This window comes from Populus alba, chromosome 17, assembly GCF_005239225.2.
Source record: "Populus alba chromosome 17, ASM523922v2, whole genome shotgun sequence".
Taxonomy (NCBI): domain Eukaryota; kingdom Viridiplantae; phylum Streptophyta; class Magnoliopsida; order Malpighiales; family Salicaceae; genus Populus; species Populus alba.
The window spans coordinates 21,584,382-21,608,081 of record NC_133300.1 but is presented as its reverse complement, the minus strand read 5'-3'; the positions used below and the strand labels follow the sequence as shown (position 1 = coordinate 21,608,081).

General features: G+C 37.0%; 2 protein-coding genes across 3 annotated transcripts in view; one reads left to right on the top strand and one right to left on the bottom strand.

The window, feature by feature from the left end:
• The first annotated feature begins 11,709 nt into the window (after positions 1–11,709).
• LOC118048504 (uncharacterized) lies at positions 11,710–15,176 on the top strand. Its single transcript, XM_035058212.2, has 2 exons — positions 11,710–14,463; positions 14,581–15,176. The coding sequence occupies exons 1-2, from the start codon at positions 11,805–11,807 to the stop codon at positions 14,922–14,924; spliced, it is 3,003 nt and encodes a 1,000-aa protein (XP_034914103.1). The 5' UTR covers positions 11,710–11,804; the 3' UTR covers positions 14,925–15,176.
• A 1,143-nt stretch (positions 15,177–16,319) lies between these two features.
• Positions 16,320–23,700, bottom strand: part of LOC118048556 (uncharacterized) — a 96,904-nt gene continuing 89,523 nt past the window's right edge. For both annotated transcript variants that reach the window (XM_073405926.1, XM_073405927.1), the window contains exon 6: positions 16,320–16,662. In XM_073405926.1, coding sequence (XP_073262027.1) covers positions 16,447–16,662 — 216 coding nt within the window. In that variant the 3' untranslated portion in view covers positions 16,320–16,446. The remainder of the gene's footprint in view (positions 16,663–23,700) is intronic.

Below are 23,700 nucleotides of genomic sequence, written 5' to 3'. Positions count from 1 at the left end.
AGCCATTAAACTTCAATATTTATGCAATTAAGCCCCTGATTTGACCCAATAAATTCCTAAAAAATATATCTTGGCCCCAAAACTTAAATTTCTTCTAATTAAAGCCCAAATTGACTTAAAAATTAATTTTTCTTGCAATCAAATCCTTTATAAATTCAAATAAAAATCCAATTAAGTCCATAAAAATCCAATTAAGTCCATAAAAATCCAAATTTGGGCTTTTCTCCTCAAAATTCAAATTTTCCTTCTCAATAGGGCTTTCATCCTTCAAGAAAATACTGTCAAAAATTCAATCCTTGTATTTTTAAGTTCCTTGACCAATTTTCTGACTGTTTTCCGAGCGCTTCTGCCTCCTGTTATTTTTCTAACCTCTTTTGGCTATTTATTTTATTTTTCATGGGGACCCAAAAATGGGTTACAACACATAACAATCGCATCTTAATGCTCCACAAGTCACACACTTATTGTCCAAGGCAAATGTCTTCTAGCTCAATGATCTTTAGCATGGGGGCAATATCTATGAAAGTCAATCTTGCATTTGTCTTCATACTCGTCATAGCCACTTCATTGGCTATCCATCTGTCCACTTATATCTAGCCATCATATCGGCTATGGGCGTTCTGAACTGGGCTCATATCGTGGCCCACACACCTTCTCCTTGGGTGTCTCCGCTCATCGTCATGCGGCAGTTTGAAATGGGGCTCCTATCACGGCCCTCACACCTTCTCTAAGATGTCTTCGCCTGTTGTCATAAGGCGGTCTGAACTGGGGCTCCTCTCATGGCCCTCACACCTTCTCTAAGGTGTCTTCGCCTTTCATAGGCAGTCGCATCCTCCTTCAGCTGGGATGCTTCAGTGGCTCCAAGATTCTCTACCACCATGTGGACTTGGGAGAGATTACTGCCACTGATTACATAGAAAGAGAAAGTTCGGTATACTCCTCGCAATCCTCCACCTCGATTTCTATGTGTCGCACGTGTGCGGCGGCGCGGCGATCGTCCACCCTCAAATGAAAAAAAAAAATCAGAATATTTATTCCTGGAAAATAGTCAGAGACAAAGAATTCTTGTCTCTACAAGTAAAAAATGGACTGGGAGTCGCCACCTAGTATTTTGGTTACTAGGAACCTTAACTGGTCTTTAGAGATCGGGTACGGAGACTGGTTGCGTAAAGGGAAGGTATTAGCACCCCAACTACGCCCTACCTAAGGTAGGCTGCATTGTTTTAATGTCTGATAACATCTAAGGTCGTGTTTGTGGTTTTTAATATTATTGTTCGGAATACGCATTACATGTAATGTCATATCCCAAGTTCTATTAAAAATAATAATAATAATAATAATAATAATAATAATAATAAATTAAATATCTGGAATATGTATTACGTATAATGTCATACCCCAGATATTAAAAGATAAACAAAATAAAATTTTTGTTGTTTTTGAAATTTTGGCCAATATTCTCTTGACTTTAATAAACTGGTTATTAAAGCCAAAATGCATGCTAAAACATTGTTTTTTTTTTTTTTGTATGAAAAATACAAAATGATTTTTTTTTTTGAGACATTTGGCCGTATGCACAAAAAACATTTTTTTTTCTCTTTTTTTTAATTTGTTTTTTTGTATTCTTGAAAGTCGAAAACCGGGTATTTCAGTACCGGATTTGTATTTTACGACATAAAAATATTGCCCGATATTAATCAAAATGACATAAAAACTACGTGGAAAAATTATAAAATGCTGAAACAAATTATTTTTTTTTAATGGGTCGGAATGAACAGTACCGTACGAAAACGGGGTATTTTTAATACCGGATTTATATTTTTACAATGTAAAATACAGACGATATTAAGCAAAATGATAGAAGAAAATGTGCTTTAAAATATATATATAAAAATTATAACAAAAAAATAAAAAATAAAAAAAAATGGGCCGGACCCGGCCCAAAATGCATGGGCCGGGCCGACCAAGCCTATTTACATGGGCTGGGCCGTTGGCATCAGCACAGTAACCAGCCCTTCTTTATTTGCAGAACGTGAATTAATTCACGTTCTGCATGAAGGCGCAGCAGATAACAAAGGGAGGCAGAGGCGGGGCAACGAGATGGCGTACCTGCGGTGGCGTCGAGGCGGTGCTGCTGGCGGCGGAGGCACGGTGGCCGGCGGTGTTCCTTCTCTTTCTCTCCTCTGTTTTTGTTCTCTTCTCTGCCGAATCTCTTCCTTCTTCTTTTTTTCTTTTTCTTTCTGTTTCTTTGTCTCTCTCTACCCTCTTTCTGTCGTGCAATCCTTCTCCTTCTCCCCCTCTCTCTTTTTTTTTTCTTCGGTCCTCCCCTGTTTTTATAGGCAAAAACAGGGGGGACAAATTGTGGTGGGGCGGCCACTGTTGGCCGCCCCTCCACTATCCGTTCAACGGATAAAAAGGAGGCAAGTGGGCGTCGAATGGTGGACGTCTTATTGCGTAAAAACGGGGAAAGAAGTTAGGCGAAAAGGGAGAAGAAAAATCTTCTTCTTCCCCTGCCTCGCGCGTCCAGGGGAAGAAGAAGACCTACAGTGCCGTCAAAACAGCACCGTTTTGGGCTTCTGTTTTTTTTTTTTTTTTTGCAACAGTGAATGAAACGGCGCCGTTTTGGTCAAAACGCGCCGTTTCATTTAAAAGAAAAAGGCGCCAAAACGCATCAGATTCAAATTTCGGCCCTCCATTTGCGCGCTTTTTACAATTTAATCCTTGGTCTCGGATTTCTTCAATTCAGTCCCTAATTGCCCATTAAACTTCAATATTTATGCAATTAAGCCCCTGATTTGACCAAATTAACTTCCAAAAATTATAATTTGACCCCAGAAAATTAATTTCTCCTAATTAAAGCCCAAATTAACTCCAAAATCAATTTTTCTTGCAATTAAACTCTCCATAAATTCAATTAAACCTTCAATAAAATTTAATTGAGTCCATAAACTTCTAATTTTGCATTTTTCTTCCTCAAATTGAATTTTCTTTATCATCGGGGCTCGCATCAGTCAATGATATACTGTCAAATTTTAATTTTAATTTTTTGAACATCCTCAATCAATTTTTGAACATTTTTAAGGCGCTCTGACATTTTTTTTTTCACTGTTATATTTTTTTGATAATATATTGTTTTGAATTTTTTTGTATTTTTTTAGGTGAAGACCCAAAAATGGGTTACAACACTATGTTTGAAGCTTTCTACATCTTTCTGCTTGACAGCTCCACATACACCACCTCTCTTTGGTGTCTTCGCCTTTCATAGGCGGTCGCCTTGTATCACAGGCGTTTGCACCCCCTTAATTAGGTGCCTCTGCAACAACTCATCTTTCCATCCTTGCATGCATTGGAAAGGTCCTCGCGTGTTGTCTTCATTAAGAGCACAAGAGACTTCATATTGTACATAGTCTCTGCTCTAAGCTTTATCTGGGAACTCTTCTTCTCCTTGCACCTGTTGTCTCATTACAGTACCTCGTTGGATCCCTCGGGTACTCTTGCACAATCTCCGTGTGCCCTTGTGCAATTTCTATTCTCCAGATTTCTCCCTATTCCTTGCTTATGTTTGACAGCAGCTCATCATGTCACAACACCTATCCAAGTCAACATAGGGTGCCAATCTTTATCCCCTTGCTGTATTTCTCTTCCATTATCAGGGTCTTCATCAATTCTCCCCTCGAGAAATCACAGTCACCGAATCTAACTTCTTTGGAGAAATCACCACTCCATCAGATCCTTGATCATTCCCCTTGTGCCGTCTTCCTGCTAGTCTTCACCAGTTTCATTACAAACTGTTACATATACGAAAATAGTATCGTATGGATAATCCTTCCACTAAGCAAGTTCCCAGGAAAGATTGGAGGGGTCACACTGGTCCCGCTTAAAACCCAATCTCCTAGACAGAACTTCTTAGGCCATATCTATCCATCGTACTGTCTCTCCGTATATACAACCATTTACTAGCTTTGTTGCGGCTTTCCTTTACAAGTGATCTGGAATATACAGGTTTAACACATGATTTCTCAACATCTAGCGAGACTACTAGTGCTTAGATTTGTCAAGATTGGTCTTCATCAGTTTTCACTCTACACCTCTAATTGTCCACATAACCGGGTGTCCAGAGTGTCCCAATTTTTCCTTCCATCAAGGCAATTAAATTCTTCACTTAACAGTTTGGCACATGTAATTGGGTAAAACATGTGCACCTTCTTCTTCTTCATCTCCATCAACTTCCATCCAGACCTTCAGATGCCTCCTGATCGGGCAATCTCTCTTTAATAATTCACCACTGCCATTTTTGGTCTCGAATCTCAACGATCGGACCATACCATTGCATTTGGAACGATCAAATTAGCTGGAAACAAGTCTTGAATCATCCAAATCGCATTTCAGATGGCTAAGATTTGATCAAAAAAAATTTGGCCTCATCAACGGCTCAGATTCAATCTTAGATCCGGTTGCACGTAGACTCTGCTACACAGAATCTTGTCCCTCGGCTTGCGGCTTGGATCCACTTCGGCTCGGCTCGGCTTACGGCTGCTGACGTGGCAAGTGGGTCCTACGGTTGCTGACGTGTCTGCTGACTTGGCACTGACATGGCATGCCAACTATGCATGCTGACGCCAATATGATGTCATGCTAACGTCATCACTATCCAGGTCAGGCACGTGGGTCGGGTCGTCTGGTATTCGGGTAGGGTCGGCCTATCTGGGCGAAGAAGACGTGTGTGACGCGAGGCGCGAGTCTGTGCGCGTGGCCCGCCACCCCGCCAGCGCGTGCGGCCATGTTCGCCGTTCGATTTCGACGCGGTTTTCACCAGTGACTTCGTCTCTTCCTCCTCTACACGGTGGTATGGTCAAAACACAATTTTGACAACTTTTATTTTTGAGCAAAAAATCAAACACCACTTAAACCATATGCTCTGATACTAATTGTTGGGAATCCGACCGGTGATGTACTGATAATTGCTTATAGGAGGATAAGCACACTGACACAATATTTAACGTGGTTCGGAAAATCGCCTACATCCACGGGAGAGGTTAATATTATTAGAGATAGAGAAAGAATTACAAAACAAATCCATGGAGGAGGAGGATCACTTCACTCTACTCTACTCCCAGCTCTCATTGCTGCCATTGCAGCTCTTTCTTTCTCTCTATTCTCTTCACATGCTCTCTACACTCACATTTTGCTCTCTTTCTTGGTGCCTATTTATAAGCAAGGATGGTGCCACATCTCCAACTTTTCTTCAACAAAGGTGGCTGCCAACTCCATCTCTTCTTCAACAATGGTGGCCACCAAAATTAATGGTTGGTGCCATCCATTTGCTGCACATGCAATGGCAACAAACCTAACAAAATGCTGTAAGTATACTTTTCCAATCAACATCTTGGAAAAGTTTTTGAAATGAATTTAAATGTTGAATACTTTTTCCAATTCAACATATCGTGTCTCATATATCAGCTAGCTAACCCTCTCCGTCTCTACAATCACCCATCTCGTAGACTACCTCGCTCTCTACACATACCAAGACATACATTTGATTCCTTAAAAATCTCAGTTCTAACCTAGCTGTTACAATTACACTTGACAAGAATACTCCCAGGGCTCTTAAGGCTCCATGCAAATATGACCCCAAAGATGGTAAGTGCAAAGTCGGTGAACCAGCTGCAGCAACAAAGTTTGATGGGGGGAGGAGTTAGGAGAGATGGTTTGACCTAATCGTATGATGAATGAGTAATCGTTTATCCTTCTATTAGTTTGAAGGCATAGCTACTTAATTTATCCATGGTAATTATTTGTGTCCTTCGCTGGTTTAGGTTACGTACTAGCTATTGCCATGTTTTCTTTTCCCATGCTTTTTGGCATTTTTCCCTTTAATTATTCACCTTGCTTTGATTTGCCAATGTTATGCTATTAATAAAGTTTCTTCTCTTATCTAAAAGAAAAAAAAAGCTAGCTAATTGTGTATTTATAAGGGTTTTTTACTTTTATTTTTTTGAGAAGTCCATATACTTCAATGCATGGTTGGTTATTAATATCCTTGTTTTTACCTCCCCCACATAAAAAGAGGGAGAGAAAAAGATAAAATACAAAAAAATAAAAATTATTGTAACAAAACCAAAAAAATATATCAGTGAAAAAAGTATATTGGAACGCTCAAAAAATAATCAAAGATTGGTTAAGATAAAATAATATATAAAGATGGAAATTTACCTGTATATTTTCAATTGATGAAAGCTCTATAAATAAAGAAAATTCAATTTGAGAAAGAAAAATTTAAAATTGGATATTTAAAGACTCAATTAGATTTTTTTTGAAGGTTTCATTGAATTTATGGAGGGTTTAATTGTAAGAAAAAATAATTTTTAAGGCAATTTAAACTTTAATTGAAAAAAATTAAAGTTTAAAGGTTAAATTATAATTTATAAAAGTTAATTTGATAAAATCAACTTAATTGTATAAATATTAAAGTTGCATAGTTTGTGTTGTAACCCATTTTTGGGTCCCCATGAAAAATAAAATAAATAGCCAAAAGAGGTTAGAAAAAATAACAGCAGGCAGAAGTGCTCAGAAAACAGTCAGAAAATTGGTCAAGAAATTTTAAAAATACAAGGATTGAATTTTTGATAATATATTCTTGAATGATGAGAGCCCTGTCGGATAAGAAAAATTGATTTTTGAGGAGAAAAGTCCAAATTTGGAGGTTTATGGACTTAATTGGATTTTTAATGGAATTTATCGAGGATTTGAGTGAAAGAAAAATTGATTTTTAAGTCAATTTGGGCTTTAATTAGAAGAAATTTAAGTTCTAGGGCCAAAATATATTTTTTAGGAATTTATTGGGTCAAATCAGGGGCTTAATTGCATAAATATTGAAGTTTAATGGCCAATTAGGGACTTAATTGTGAAAATCCGAAACCAGGGACCAATTTGGATAAGGCGCAAAGATAGAGGGGGCTGTTTGGAATTGTTTCAGGGGCTTAATTGAAGAAATTGGAAGTTTATTGATCAATTAGGGGCTCAATTGCATAAATCAGAGGCCAAGGACCAAAGTGAAAAAGGCGGACAACAAGAGGGGCGGGGACCGAATTTGGAGGACTGATTTGAAGTTTGACCCATTTAAATGAAACGGCGCGTTTTATCCAAAACGACGCCGTTGCATATATATATATAAAAAAAGGGAAGATCAGAACGGTGTCGTTTTGAACGACACTGTTCATCTTCCCCCTTCCCCCCGAATAAACAGAAACAGGGACGAAAACCATTTTTGTTTTTTTTCAAAACTTCCCGCCTCTCTCTCCTCACCCCCACCACCACCACCGAAAGCATCAATGGCCGACCAGCCGTTGCGTGATTGAAGGCGCACTAACAAAAGGCACGCCGGTTCCTTTTTTCCTTATAAATAGAGAGAGGCCGAAGAGAGAGGGACCCGAGGATAGAGGGAGGAGAAATAACGAACGGAGGAGGAGGGAGAGAGTTATTTTTTAAACTGAAAGGAGAGGGAAGTTTCAAACGTAGCAGCACCATTGAAGAAAAGGCAGCAACCCGCGCCTCTGCTGCGAGAAGAAGAAGAACCAAGCCATCACCGCCAGCTACCACTATCTTCATAGTCGACAACGGCACAGTTGGGAGCAAAAGGAGAAAGGGAAGCAGGGGAGAACAGAGCTGAAGAGGAACGCAGAGAAGAAAAGGAAGAAAGGCTGAACACCGCACTCCACAGTCACCGACCACCGTGCAAGTCACTCCCCTGCCACCACTACCAGCGCCTCCAAAAAGCTGCCATAGAGAGGGAAGAACATTGCTGACTGAAGGAAACCAAGAGAAGAAGCAACGCCTCTGCAAAAGGGAAGAAGAAGAGAAAACAGCTGCTGTCATCGAGCTTCCCAACCACTGCCACCCTCAGAACCACCGTGAGCCGTCATTGGCTTCCTCTCCTCCGCCACCAACATCACTGGGAGTGTTCGCCATCGTCTTCAACATCGTTTCCGCCACCAGGTTTGTCCCCCTTCTCGTCGCTGTGCACCATTTCCTTGCATTTCACTGTTCAAGTGAAATATAATTCACTTGAACAGTGAAATGCTATTTCACTGTTCACTCCCAATATAATTCACGTGAACAGTGAAATGTTATTTCACTGTTTGCGTGAAATATAATTCGCCACTTGGGAAGGCTTGCTGGGTTCAGCACAGCCACGTGGGCCCAGCTGGGTCCAGCTCTAAAAAAAAAAATTTCTTCAAAAATTATTTCAAAGAATTTATGATTTTACTGTAATTTTATTACTGTATTTTGGTCAATATCGGTTTGTATTTTTATACTGTAAAGATACAAATCTAGTATTAAAATACCCGGTTTTCGTCAAAACATCAAAGATTTTCAAAAATAAAAATGTTTTTTTGCTTTTAAAAAAAAAAATTCCAAAAGTCCTTAAAAATATTATTGATTTTTCCTGCATTTTTTTATTAAGGTGGATTAATATTGGGTTGTATTTTTATACCGTAAGGATACAAACCCAGTATTAAAATATCCAATTTTTGTCAAAGCATAAAAAAATAATATTTTCCAAAAAAAAATTGTTTTTGTTTTAAAATACGGCCTAGTCTCTCCAATATATATATATATATATATATATATATATATATATATATATATATATATATATATTATAACATCATATTTTCACACAACAAAGAAAATTTTCAAAACAATATATATATTAACATGCATTTTGGCTTTAATAACCAGTTTATTCAAGTCATGAGAACTAGGCCAATATTTCAAAAATTCTAAAAAAATCTTTTTGTTTTCTTTTAGTATTTGGGATTACGAATTTATACGTAAAACGTATTCCTAAATATTATTAATAAAGTTTGGTATAGACGTTAGAACGGTTAGGATTTTATCCAATAAGATAAAAGACCTTCTTACCGAGGAGGATTTTTTTTCTTGAACCATAGACAGACCAACGACTAGAAGTACAATAACACTTTAGTTTTATCAGACAATAAAACAATGCAGCTTACCTTAGGTAGGGCGTATTTGGGGTGCTAATACCTTCCCTTTACGCAACCAGTCTCCGTACCTGATCTCTGAGACCAGTTAGGGTTCCTAGTGACCAAAATACTAGGTGGCGACTCCAAAGAACCAAAATAAAAAAAATTCGCCAGTCAAACCCGCAATTGGATTGTTTTTGGGGTGCGACAGTTTGGATCTCTCATTTAATGACCTTGAAGGTGAGGTGCCTATGCACGGTGTCTTTGAGAATACAAGTGCGGTTTCAATTGCAGGGAAGAAGAATCTTTGTGGAGGAATACTTCAGTTGAATCTGCCCACTTGCAGATCCAAGTCAACAAAGCTGGCATTGATAGTCGCTATTCCTTGTGGCTTTATTGGATTAATCTTCGTCGCATATTTTTTTTTTTGTGCTGCTTGAAAAAATCGTTGGGAAAAACAAAAAACGAGTTGTCATGTGAACTGCCGTTCCGAACAGTAGCTTACAAAGACCTCCTTCAAGCAACTAATGGATTCTCTTCGGGCAATTTAGTTGGTGCTGGTAGTTTTGGGTCTGTGTATAAAGGAGTACTTGCATTTGATGGAGTGATTGTTGCTGTGAAAGTACTCAACTTTCTACGCGAAGGAGCTTCCAAAAGTTTCCTGAGAGAATGTGCAGCCTTGCTAAACATCAGGCACCGGAATCTTGTCAAAGTATTATTTGCATGTGCTGGCGTTGATGTTCAAGGTGATGATTTCAAAGCTCTTGTTTATGAGTTCATGATCAATGGAAGCCTAGAAGAATGGTTGCATCCAAACCAAACATTGGAGCAGGAAGTGGACGGGCCAAGAAACTTAATCTCATTCAGAGGTTAAACATAGCAATTGATGTGGCTATTGCGCTCGACTATTTGCACAACCAATGCAAAATGCCTATTGTTCATTGTGATCTTAAGCCAAGTAATGTTCTCCTCGATGGAGATATGACTGCTCATGTTGGGGACTTTGGATATGTATATATGAAAATCTTAATCCCCGATTGAATATGAGTTCATGTTGGAATTTTGCCAATTATGTGGCTGTCATTGTCAAAGAAGATGACTGTTATTATCAAAGATGGAGGTTACAATGGTGGCTTGTTGATGGCAGCCACCAACCATTGACTAATGTCAAAATTTGACAGCCACCATTGTTGATAAAAGATCAAAAGAAGCTATCATGGATGTCTATAAATAGAGGCATATATTAGAGAGCAAAATGAGAGAGTTGAGTGAGAGATATTAGAGCCAAAGATGTGAGAAATATAGGAGAGAGTGGGCTACCATTGCAGCACTAAGAAGAGAGAAATAGAGTGAGGTTGAGAGTTGCTAAAGAGGGAATAATTCCTCCTCCTCTATTGTTGTAAATTATGTTCTCTCCCTATATAATTAAATGGCTTCTCCCGTGGATGTAGGCGGTTTGCCGAACCATGTTAAATATTGTGTCAGTGTGCTTAGCCTTCTATAAGCAAATTTCAGTACATCACCGGTCAGAATTCCCTACAGTTCATAGAGTCTGTACAAGTTGCCTTTTCAAAGCAGAAGTTTTAGAATTTATATAAAATCATTCAAATAGCCTCATCTAATATAGCCTAAGTTTTCTATGACAACCTCTCATCTCAAATCAAGTAGTTCAAATAACATCAGTATCTTCCTTCTTTTCAAGAAATTTTAGATTCGAACATCTCTTTAGCTAAAAATATAATTCTCTTATCAAAAGCCCTTAACATTTACAAAATAATAATAAAAAAAATCCTCCAACTATAATTAAGATTAAAAATATTACATAAATATAAAATTAAAATTAAAAACCTAGCTAATACTAGTTAATAAGAAAAGTAAATAAAATCAAACCAAGTCTGATGATACATGAAAAAAACTATATATATATATATATATATATATATATATATATATCCCTACATATTTCAATTAATATCCTAGATATTTATATTTAATCTTATAAATTGCGGGGTCGAACTTACTTTTCCACTAAATGTTTGCTCATGAACCAGTACAATTAGTCCCCTCCATTGTCATTCTTCGAACGAGACTAAATATTCATCGGCGCAGACAACTTTGAATATTGCATGCATATATGCAAGTGGTTGATGTAACTTAAGTGTTGGAAATTTGATACATTAAAAGGATAATATTCCAGAACAAGGATGTGAAATACACTTTTTTTTATAAGATATATAATATAAACTCATATCATAAATTTAAATTATAAAATCATAAAATTATAAGTAAAATATTTTAATTAATTATATATTGATAATTTTAATCAAGAAGTAAATAATAATATATCATAATTAAAATAAAAGTGAAATAAATAATAGAAACTTAAATATTTTAAAAATATATAGTTTAAATAAAAAATTTTATATAATTTAAATAAATTAAAAAATACAATACAAATTTTGCTTACCTGTTGCATATATACAAGTGGTTGATGTAACATAAGAAAAAAACAACAAGGAACCTTATCGACTTTGAAAAATGTACCCTATTCGATATCACGGGGTTGTGAAAATGGAAACTCATGAACACTAATTTTCTTAAACCTATAAAACCTTGGTTGACTTAAAACCAATGTGGGGATCAAATGTTGGTTGATGAATCTGAAAAAGTTTCTCACTGAGTCTGAAAGCATCTTAAGGATGTAAGGAATATGCCTTACTTTCCTATTTAATGTTTGATCCACAGAGCATCACAGCAAGCCCTTTCATCTCAACTTAAACCTCTAGGACCCCATTCAAACTGAAGCTTTCAAGCATGAGTTCATGCATTTTGTGGTTTCTTTTCTTGCAAGTAATTCACCACTCTTTCTCCATCTCATTAGCTAGAGGAGAAAGCGAGATAGACAAGCTCTCGCTACTAGCTTTTAAGGCTCAAATCTCAGACCCCCCTGAAAAACTAAGCTCGTGGAATGAATCCTTGCCCCTCTGCCAGTGGTCAGGAGTAACATGTGGAAGACGGCATCAAAGAGTCATAGAGCTTGACCTCCACTCCAGCCAACTGGTGGGCAGCCTATCTCCCTCCATTGGGAACTTGAGTTTTCTTAGGCTGCTAAGATTGGAAAACAACAGTTTCACCAATACCATCCCCCAAGAAATAGATCGTTTGGTTCGGCTACAGACACTGATTCTCGGGAACAACTCGTTCACCGGTGAAATCCCGGCTAACATTTCTCATTGCTCGAACCTCCTGAGCCTTAATTTAGAGGGAAACAATCTTACTGGCAACCTTCCTGCAGGACTTGGATCGTTATCAAAGCTGCAGGTATTTAGTTTTAGAAAAAACAATCTAGGTGGCAAGATACCCCCCTCTTTCGAAAATCTTTCATCTATCATTGAAATTGATGGAACACTTAATAATTTACAAGGGGGTATTCCCAGTAGTATTGGGAAACTGAAAACATTGAACTTCTTTTCACTCGGCTCAAATAATCTGAGTGGTACAATCCCTGCCTCCCTATACAATATTTCTTCTCTCATTCATTTCTCTCTGCCTTATAACCAATTTCATGGTACACTTCCTCCAAACATTGGCCTAACTCTTCCAAATCTAGAATTTCTTGGCATTCACAACAATCGATTAAGTGGACTACTCCCAGCGACGCTCTTAAATGCTTCAAAATTTACTGAGATTTTTCTTTCAAGCAATGCATTCACCGGCAAAGTCCCCCCTTTAGCAAGCATGCCTAACTTGAGGATTCTTTCAATGGAAGAAATTGGGCTTGGAAATGGTGAGGATGATGATTTGTCCTTTCTCTACAACCTCTCAAACAGCAGCAAGTTGGAAGCTTTGTATATAGGTGATAACAATTTTGGAGGGGTGCTGCCTGATATAATTAGCAACTTCTCAACAAAGCTCGAGGAGATGACATTCGGAAGCAATCAAATCCGAGGAAGCATTCCTGATGGCATTGAAAATCTAGCAAGCTTGGAAGCTTTGGGTTTGGAGAGAAATTACTTGACTGGCAGCATACCAAATTCTATTGGTAAATTACAAAATTTAGCTGAATTGTATCTTAATGAAAACAAATTATCCGGGAGCATCCCTTCTTCTTTAGGGAACATCACCTCGTTGCTGCAAATTAATTTTGATCAAAATAGTTTACAGGGAAGCATCCCTGCAAGCCTGGGAAACTGCAGGAACTTGTTGCTCTTGGCTCTCTCCCAAAACAATCTCAGTGGTCCCATACCAAAAGAGGTCCTTAGCATTTCATCCTTGTCATTGCATTTGGTCCTGTCTGAAAATCAGCTGTCTGGTTCCCTTCCCTTTGAAGTGGGCAAGTTAAAGCTTCTTGGACACATGGACATCTCCAAAAACAGGCTATCAGGGGAAATTCCCTCTAGTCTTGCCCTTTGCGAGAGTTTGGAACATTTGTCTTTGGATGGGAACTTCTTCCAAGGCCCCATTTCCGAGTCTTTGAGATCTTTGAGAGCACTTCAAGATCTTAATCTCTCTCACAACAACTTGACTGGCCAAATTCCCAAGTTTTTGGGAGATTTCAAGTTGTTGCAGAGTTTGGATCTCTCATTTAATGACCTTGAAGGTGAGGTGCCTATGCACGGTGTCTTTGAGAATACAAGTGCGGTTTCGATTGCAGGGAACAAGAATCTTTGTGGAGGAATACTTCAGTTGAATCTGCCCACTTGCAGATCCAAGTCAAAATTTTCTACCAAGCTAACATTGATAGTCGCTATTCCTTGTGGCTTTATTGGATTAACCTTCGTCGCATCTTTTTTATTTTTGTGCTGCTTGAAAAAATCGTTGAGAAAAACAAAAAACGAGTTGTCATGTGAAATGCCATTCCGAACAGTAGCTTACAAAGACCTCCTTCAAGCAACTAATGGATTCTCTTCGGGCAATTTAGTTGGTGCTGGTAGTTTTGGGTCTGTGTATAAAGGAGTACTTGCATTTGATGGAGTGATTGTTGCTGTGAAAGTATTCAACTTGCTACGCGAAGGAGCTTCCAAAAGCTTCATGAGAGAATGTGCAGCCTTGCTAAACATCAGGCACCGGAATCTTGTCAAAGTATTATTTGCATGTGCTGGCGTTGATGGTCAAGGTGATGATTTCAAAGCTCTTGTTTATGAGTTCATGATCAATGGAAGCCTAGAAGAATGGTTGCATCCAAACCAAACATTGGATCAGGAAGTGGAAGGGCCAAGAAATCTTAATCTCATTCAGAGGTTAAACATTGCAATTGATGTGGCTAATGCGCTCGGCTATTTGCACAACCAATGCCAAATGCCTGTTGTTCATTGTGATCTTAAGCCAAGTAATGTTCTTCTCGATGGAGATATGACCGCTCATGTTGGGGACTTTGGATTGTTAAAGTTCCTTTCTGAAGCATCCTGTCAGTCATCTTCGAGTCAGAAAAGCTCTGTTGGATTAAAAGGCACCGTCGGTTATGCAGCTCCCGGTAACATACAACTCTAGAGGGATACATATTCCATTATTTACAAGTTTTCTCTAGCATTTTATCTCCAGGATCATAAGCAACTCTGATTAATTAACCATTCAAACAAACTGACTGCAGAGTATGGCATCGGAAGCGGGGTGTCAGTTTTCGGGGATGTATACAGCTATGGCATCCTACTGCTGGAGATGATTACTGGGAAGAGACCTACACATAGCATGTTTAACGATGGACTAGAACTTCACAGTTATGTTAAAATGGCATTACCTGACCGTGTAGTTGATGTCGCGGACCCGAAACTTCTGACAGAAGTTGATCATGGAAAAGGCACTGATCAAATTGTGGAGTGTTTGATTTCAATCAGCAAGATAGGAGTGTTTTGCTCAGAAAAGTTTCCTAAAGAGAGAATGGACATTAGCAATGTTGTAGCTGAATTGAATCGAGCTAAGGCCAACTTTCTTTGAAGGCATGGACTGCTATCCTACGAGAAGGTTCTTGCCCTGTAGTGTCCAGACGACTTCAAAGTGAATGTAAGACATGAGGAATGGAGTCTAAATATTGTAACTTTCTTATTTGCATAAGCATGAGTCCTAGCTAGCTACTAGTCAGAAAGTGTCCCTGAAAGAGAGCACGAAACCTGTAGTGTAAGTGCCTGTTTTTAGAAATAACCTGTAATGTAATTAAATGTTATGCAAAAATTAAGCACTGTTCTTTTACATGTCGACTTTTACCTAACCTTTTTGTTTTGTTTCTGCTCTATTATGATGATTGCAGAATACAGAACATTGCCCTGCTTTAATATTTATCTATTCATGCAAAAATAAACTTTGTAATATGGATGCAAGATATTTTCCCCAAATTTGGATCAATCTAAGAGTTTGCTAGGAGATCGTAGAAGCCCTATTTCCTATAAGCTTAAATTTTCATAGCCAACTAGAAGCAATCAAGCAGGTCTCATGACCTGCTACGAGCCAAACCCATAAACAGGAAAAAAGCCAAACTATACAATATAACTGAACTTCCACCAGCGACAGAATTCACTAAAAGAAGGATCGTTTTGAGCTTCGAACAGCAATTTTTGTAAATGGACAGGCACAAAACAAGTGATTTCTATCCTCATTATCCTGATTACATAACACAAATAGAGGATACATACTCCTCCCCATTTTTTTTATTTTTTGAAATACTTACCTATGTATTATTTCTTCTTAACATAAGTGGTATTTTCTTAAACAGTTCAATTCGGAGGTTAGACTATTTAGCAGTGCTGAATCTGGATCCTGTCTCGGTTGTATAATGAAGTAGCCAAATTAATCTTCTTTTTTTAGACTACATGGTATATGTTTCTCATTCGATACTAGCCAAGCCCAGCCTAGGTGTTTGTAACAACTTCAAGCAAGGGAAAAGGTACAAGAGAAGCTAGACTGCCCACTAAAGTTCTCTCTGGAAGAGAAGAATGCGTGTCCTGAGACGTCTGCTTCGGAAGTAGAAAGAATAAAAAAAGATGGACAAGCACGTGTACCATGACACGTACATTAAGGTCAAGGGTAATGTTTCCAATGGAGAGTATTCACAAGTCTAGGGCTGAGAAAGCAAGAGAGAAGACATTGTCTGACGATTTTGAGGCTAAGAGAGCGAAGAACATGGCAAGCACAGGGACCAGGAAGAGGGAAAGTCAATTCAAAGCATGTTATAAATCCATTCAGGACTAGGTTGCGACTCCATTCACTCACTCTTGGAAATGGCACGCATGAAACTTTCAAGAACTTCAACTAAAACTGAAACAAATATTTCCAGAAGTTTAACAAACAACTAGATCAGTAATCAGCACTACAGGATTTCCTAAGAAGAAACTGGAATTCATGCCAAGAGGCATATGCTACACGGATGCAACTAGATTAGCAGCTTTATCTCATATGCTACATGGATGGAGCTAGATCGGTAACCATAAGAGACTACTACTCCGGAGAGTGGCAACCTCAAAATCTATGGAAGCGAATATCGTCCCCTAGAAAGAAAGAACTCGTAATCAGGATGTCTGTTTATGGATGTCTGATTTCCCTTGTTTACTACAGCTCTTGCAATAAGAGATGCTGTCTCCCCAAGGGTTCTCAACCGCTCCTTCAGAATTACAGAAGGGTTCGAGATTGGTGTTCCTGCTGCCTGGTTTACACTGTGCCGCAGCTGGAACCAGCATTCACCCTGTTCAGTCAACACACAAAGCACATTTGGGTCAAGAGCATAAATGGAATGGGTACACATACACACCCAACCCCCCACAGACAAGAACAGCCACTAATCAAAGTCCAAAGCCAAGTTATGACACTTTTGGAAGCTTTTCCACTATTTAAGATTATTCCAACTGCATTTGACCTCTGTACAATAAGAGTTGAAAGCTTTGCTACTGAATAATTTTAACCATTCAAAGAACACACAAAGGGCATTTTCAAAACATGTGTTACACAGACACCCAATGACTTTAAAAGAGAAAAACTGTTTTAACTCTTTAATATTTTGTTGCCTGTAAAATGGTTAATTCAAAAACAAGAGCTGGAAAGATAAGTCCAAAGCCTATCACTAGGCTAAAACGCTGTCAAAGAAGCCAATAATATAAATAAGACTGAACATGCAAGGAGATCCCATCTCATAAGCAGACATTCAAAACCGATCATGGACTCTCATCAATCATTAAGCTTATTATATGTAGGGAAAACATCTATCATAATTAAAGAACAATATCTTAAGGTTTATCATATTTAGGTAGCTTTCTTATGTATTATTAATAAATAATTTAGTGTTTGTTTATTTATATCAATAACATAACATGATTACAATGACTTTTAATCATAGGGTTTTAGTTGTCACACCCGACTCATAAAAATTTTCAAATGTTAAAGAACATATTTATGACATATTATTTTGTGATGAGAAAGTATTATTTAAGAAGTTGTCATTTAGTATTATAATTATTAAGAATCCTAACTGGTTAACTGAGATTCTATAGTATAAGACCGATTAGACAAAAAAAAAAATATTATTACCCCTTAAGCATTCTATTTAAGGTAGCCTACATCGTTGGTTTTGCCTTAAATTACTAAATGTTTGATGTGTTTTATCTTCGTTGGTTTGCCTATAATATTCTTAACTCTAGCACCAGTAAATATTCGGCTATAAATATTTCTAACTGTGGCGTTGGTAAATATTACGTAGAAAAAAAACACATGGTAATCCTGGCTCTGACGCCAGTGAATAAACCAATAAAATAAATCTAAAACTAAGTATACATATTTTTTAATTTTTTTTTAAAAAATAAAAATAAAATATATTGAATACCGGATTTATATTTTAGAGTAAAAATTTACGGATCAAATATATAGTGAAATATCCTAAAAAAATACAAGGTACCTACAAATAATTTTAAAAGGGTTTATAATTTAATTTTTTAAAAAATTTTCTGATATCTGAAAAGGCCAATTTGGCTACAAATCAAAATAAAAGATGTTGAAAATAAATGGATAAGATATAAGAATATGTTTTTTAAAATACATTATTAGCCCAAAACAAATTGGACCGGATGGGCCTGAAGCCTAGCCCAGCCCGGACTCAATCTCTTTTTTTAAAGGTTGGGTTCAACACATCACATGTGAGCTTGGCTAGGCCAACCTGTTCGGCCTGGTGAAATGGACAGGACTACGCTCGCCTGCTACAGTAGGGAAGTTATTATAATTCAAGGTAACAGCGTCAAATGAATTATATTGCGGAAGAGAAGGAAAGACTTACCTGGTCCAGGACTCCAGGTGCTGCCGGATGCGAAGATGATGGCTGGCCAACGTTACTCTCCCCTGCTTTTGCTTTTCGTTTACTCCTCTGGTTCTTGCTTTTCTTTTGCTTTTTACTGTTTTTTTTTTTTTTCGCGGTCCCTGTTCCCCCTTCGTCCCCTGTCTTTAGTTCCTGGGGTTTTCTCCTTCGTCCCCTACTGCTACTGGTTTTTTTTTTTTTCGTGTTCCTCTGTTTTTAATTCCTTCTCTTTACTGGTCTCCTCTGTCTCTGTCTGTCTCTCTCTCCGGTGCTGGAGATGGCTAAGACAATGGTCACACCTTCCTCTGGTTTTTCACCAGTTTTTCCTCCCCGTTTGCGTCTGTCTTCTGCCTGCTCTGACCTGTGCCTTCGTTCGTTTTTCCATCCCTCCTGTTCTGGGTCTCCTTTCCTCTGTTTGCGTTTCCAGGTCTCTTTCGGTTCCTCCTGTATTTTCCCGTTCCCCTGTGTAATTTCTTTTCGTCTTCGTCCTCCTGTGCTCTCCACTGTTTTTTTCGTCCCCCCCCCCCTTTGTGTCCGGTCCCTTCTCTGGCTTTTATAGCCAGAGAATGCCACGCATTTTCCTTGACAATGAAGACTTTCGGGACCGTTATTGCAGGATTAATGGTAATGGTCTGCGATGGCAGAGGCGTCTGTTGTTTTTCGGTCGGGTGAAGAAGATGAACAGCTTACGAAAACAGCACCGTTTGTTATTAATGGCCATTTGCGTTTTGGCCCTTGATGTTTTGAACGTTTTGTAAATAAGGCCCATGGATAAACTTTAATTAGACCCCTGCATCTCAACGCATTTTACGAAACAGTCCCCGTTTTCTGAATTTTCAATTAAACCCCTAATTTCATTAATTAAACTAATTTCAATTTCAATTAAGTCCCAAAACTCATCAGCTCTTCAATTAAGCCCTTTATTTGGTTAATTAAACTAATAAAAACATAATTTAGTCCCTAGACTTTCAATTATGTTGCCTTAACCCAAATTTTAATTTATTCTTCATTCATTTAATTTTTTATCATCATTTTTTCATTATCATTTTTATTATTTTTTTTATATTTTTTTTTTCCATTTTTTTGTTATCATTTTTCATAAAAATATAGTAAAAAAATAAAAAATAATAAAAGAGTAAATAATTGGGTTATGACATCAGTTTTGAACCAAAACTCATTTTAACAAATATCATAATTTTTTTAGTGAAAATTAAAGTTATTAGATACTAGATTATTGTTCTTTGTATGATTTCTAACATATACGTACCTTTATTTTGACCAAAATTGATCTAATTTGAAACTCATGTTGTTGGGTTTTATTCTTGGAGTTCTTCATCTTTTTTGTGCATTTGATCTATTTTGTTCAAGAAATTTTGAGTTTTTTGTATTTTTTTTTTTTGGGTGTTTAATGTGTTTTTTTAGCTTTAGTTTTGCTTTTTTGGCTTTGGTTTGTATTTTTGTTAGAAATGCTTTTTTTCCTTTTCTTTTCTTGTTTTCATTTTAAATTATTTAGAAAAGATGTTGAAAATCGTGCAAATACATCAACACATTTTTTTGTTGTTTTTTTTACAAGTTTTGTATTTTTTTCAAACAATTTTAAAAAATTAGATAGAAACAAACCTGGATGAACAATCAATCTTTTAGACCAAATATCCTAAATTTATTTGAGCATATTTTTCAAAGAAATTTTAAAATATTTTGGCAAAATTTTTTAAAAAAACCTATTACATAGATTTTATAACAAGTTTGGAAAATTTCAAAGTATTTTGGCCTATATTTAAAAATTATTTTGGGTGAAGAGATATTATTAACTTTTAATATAAGGATAAGAAACGTAAAAGGGATGAATATCCAAGATATTATTATAGATAATAAATATTATTCATTTTTAATATAAAGATAAAAAACCTAAAATGAATTAACATTCACAATATTATTAGGGATAATAATTTTATTACTCACTTTAATAGAAGTATAAAAAAAAAACCTATATAAGGTTAATATCCACAATATTATTTCAAATAATACAACTCATTCACTTCTAATATAAGGATAAAATCCGTAGAGAATTTTATCTAAAATATTATTTGGAATGACGTGGTAGCAAAATTCTAGTTTTCCCCTAAAAGAAGCCTCAACAATAATTGAGGGTATTTCACTTTCACAAACTGAGTTCTTGACCTAGAAAATTAGAATTTGTTCATCGTAGCAGACCCTTCATGGTTAAGTCGGTAGAGATAGATGTCATCAAACCATAGCAAACAAATACAAAATAATACAACTTATCTTAGGTAAGACATATTAGAGGTGTTAATACATTGCCTTTATGCAAACAGTCTCTTTTCTAGAATCTTTAAAAAACCAGTTAGGATTCCTAGTATCTATAATACTAGGTGATGACTCCTTAACTAAGCCAAAGACTATTCCAGAAGACACCTAGGAATTGTTGCTGCGATGCCGCTCCCCTGCGATGTTAGAAAATAAATAAGAGTAGGAAAAGGCAACAAAGCCCTTAGAGGCTTAAAAGTGGGTATAAATGAATAAGGGGTATTGTGGTAATTGAATAAAACTTGATAAGTATAAATAGAAAGAAAAAAGAAAAAAGGGATATAAAAGTTTAGTGTGAGGGATAGCAGAAGAGAAGAACAGGGAAAGAAGAAGAAGAGAAAAGAGGAAAAGATAAGGGAAATAGAAGAGAGTTGGAGAAAATAAGTTTAAAGGTAATATTTAGGTTTTTAAATGTATAAATGGGTGTTCTTTTATCTTTAAATTTCTGTTTTATTGAATGTTAGGGTTTTGAAGATTATGTTTTGGGTTGATTGATGAATTGATTTGAATATTATGTGTTGATTGTTATGGGTAATGAATTGTTTAGTTAATTTTGGAAGATTGTAGATAAAGATGATGATTTTGAGTTATGATTTTGTTTAAATGGTTAATTTGAGTTAGAAATCTTAAGATAACAGAAGGTGATCTATGAAAATTCTGGGTTTGAGGTTGAAGATGATGAAATTTCAGTTTGGTCCTTCAATTTGTGAAAATTACAGTTTAGTCCCCAAACTTTGGAAAAATTAAAGCTTGGTCCCTGGAACATAATTCGAGATTATGAACAGAATTAAAGATGAATTATGGGAAAATTCAAGCATAGTTATGAATTTATGACACTTTCAATTCAATCCTTCCATTTGATAAAATTACAATTTGACCCTAAAATTTTGATAAAATTCTAGAGTGGTCCTTGAAGCATAATTAGAGATTCTGTACAGAATTTAGGATGAATTATGGACATCATTCTGCTATAGTCAGAATTGGATTTTTTTGAATTTATAGAGGATTTGATTGCAAGAAAAATTGATTTTTAAGTCAATTTGGGCTTTAATTAGAAGAAATTTAAGTTCTGGGGCCAAAATATATTTTTTAGGAATTTATTGGGTCAAATCAGGGGCTTAATTGCATAAATATTGAAGTTTAATGGCCAATTAGGGACTTAATTGAGAAAATCCGAAACCAGGGACCAATTTGGAAAAGACGCGAAGATAGGGGGCTGTATTGAATTGATTCAGGGGCCTAATTTAAGAAATTGGAAGTTTTTTGATCAATTGAGGGCTAAATTGCATAAATCAGAGGCCAAGGACCAAGGTGGAAAACGCGGCCAACTACAGGGACGGGGACAGAAATTGGCAGGGATGCAATTGAAAGGGAAAAAGATGATTAAGGGCTGATTTGAAGTTTGGCGCATTCTGGCGCCACATTTAAATGAAACGTGTTTTCTCTAAAACGGCGTCGTTTCATACATTTTTAAAAAAAAAAAACAAAGAGAGAAGGGCCGAATGGTGCCGTTTTGAACAACACTATTCCCCTTTCTTCTTGCCCCCGAACATGCAGCGGGGAAGAAGGAAAAAGAAGTTTTTTTAAATTTTTGCCGGTCCCTCTAGCCCACCGACCAACCGAGCACTGGCCACTCCCCTGCTCCCCAAGCATAACAGTAGGCCGCTCCCCTGTTCCCCACGTGCATCAATAACCCGCTCCCTTCTAGCCTATAAATACTGCTCTTGACACCAGCAACAGAGAGGGCTTTTTTGAAACGAGAGACGAGAGAGGGAGAACATAGGGAACAAAAGAGAGAAGGAAAACAGAGGGGAAGAGAAGAACTATAACCTCTCTCTCTTTCTCTCTATCCCCACCATTTGAAATAATACTGCCACCACCCACCTTGCTCTTGGAACCGCCGCTTGGAAGAAGAAGCAGAGAAGCAAGGTGACTAGACAAAGAGAAGAAATAACGCAGAAGCAGCAGAGAAGAGGAAGGCCGGCCACCAGCTGCCATTGCCATCTCAGTCAACAACAGCCCTGTGAAAAGCGGCAAGAAGAAACGAAAACAGAGGAGAACAGAGCTGAAGAGAAAAACGCACAGAAGAAGAGGAAGAAGGGTTGGCCACCATCTAGGCCACTTCCCAGGCTGCCACCACCAGCATCTCCACGAAGCTGTTGAAGAAAGAGAAGAACCTTGTTGACAGAGGGAGCAAAGGAAATAAAGAGAAGAAGTAGCGCCAAAACAATAAGGAAGAGGAAGAGGAGCCGCAGCAACGCCACCACCAAACGAGCCACTACCACCGTTAGCACCACCATGAGCCCTCGTCGGCTTCCTCTCCACCGCCACCAGCATCACTATGAGTGTTCGACATCGTCTTCGTTCCTGTCGGTTCCACGTCCAGGTAAGCGTTTTGCGTCTCTGTGCATGTGATTTCCTTTAGCATTTTCACTGTGCAAGTGAATTATAATTCACTTGAACAGTGAAGTGCAAATGTTACTGTTCAAGTGAATTATAATTCACTTGAACAGTACCATATATTACTATGCGTGATTTTCTTTTGCATGTTGCTATGCGTGGTTTCCTTTTGCATTTTTACTGTTCATAGCGAATTATAATTCACTTCAGCAGTACCATTTGTATATGGTACTAAGCATGCACACGTGAGCTTCCACCCAGGACACTGGCTTAGGTCAGTGACCCGGTTAGGCTTGCTGGGTCCAGCCCAGCCATATGGGCCAAACGAGGCCCAACCTAAAAATTTTTATTAAAAAAAAATAAATAAAAAATAAAAATTCTTAAAAAATTATTTTAAAGAATTTGTGATTTTTCTGCAATTTTATTACTGTATTTTGATTAATATCGGTTTATATTTTTATACTGTAAAGATACAAATCCGGTATTAAAATACCCGATTTTCATCAACAAAAAATATTGATTAAAAAAAAATGTTTTTGTTTTCATGCATACGGCCAATACTCTAACATTTTTTGAATGTTCTTTTTATATATATATATATATATATATATATTATATATATATATATATATATATATAAATTTTGGAAGTTTTAAAAATGTGTTTTTGCATGGATTTCTTAAACATCAAAAAAAAAAAATTGTTTTCTTGTAT

Bases quoted from the DNA above. Each gene is read 5' to 3' on its own strand.
- LOC118048504 (XM_035058212.2), top strand. From the start codon at position 11,805: ATGAGTTCATGCATTTTGTGGTTTCTTTTCTTGCAAGTAATTCACCAC. The intron at 14,464-14,580 runs GTAACATACAAC...AACTGACTGCAG, and splicing joins CGTCGGTTATGCAGCTCCCG to AGTATGGCATCGGAAGCGGG.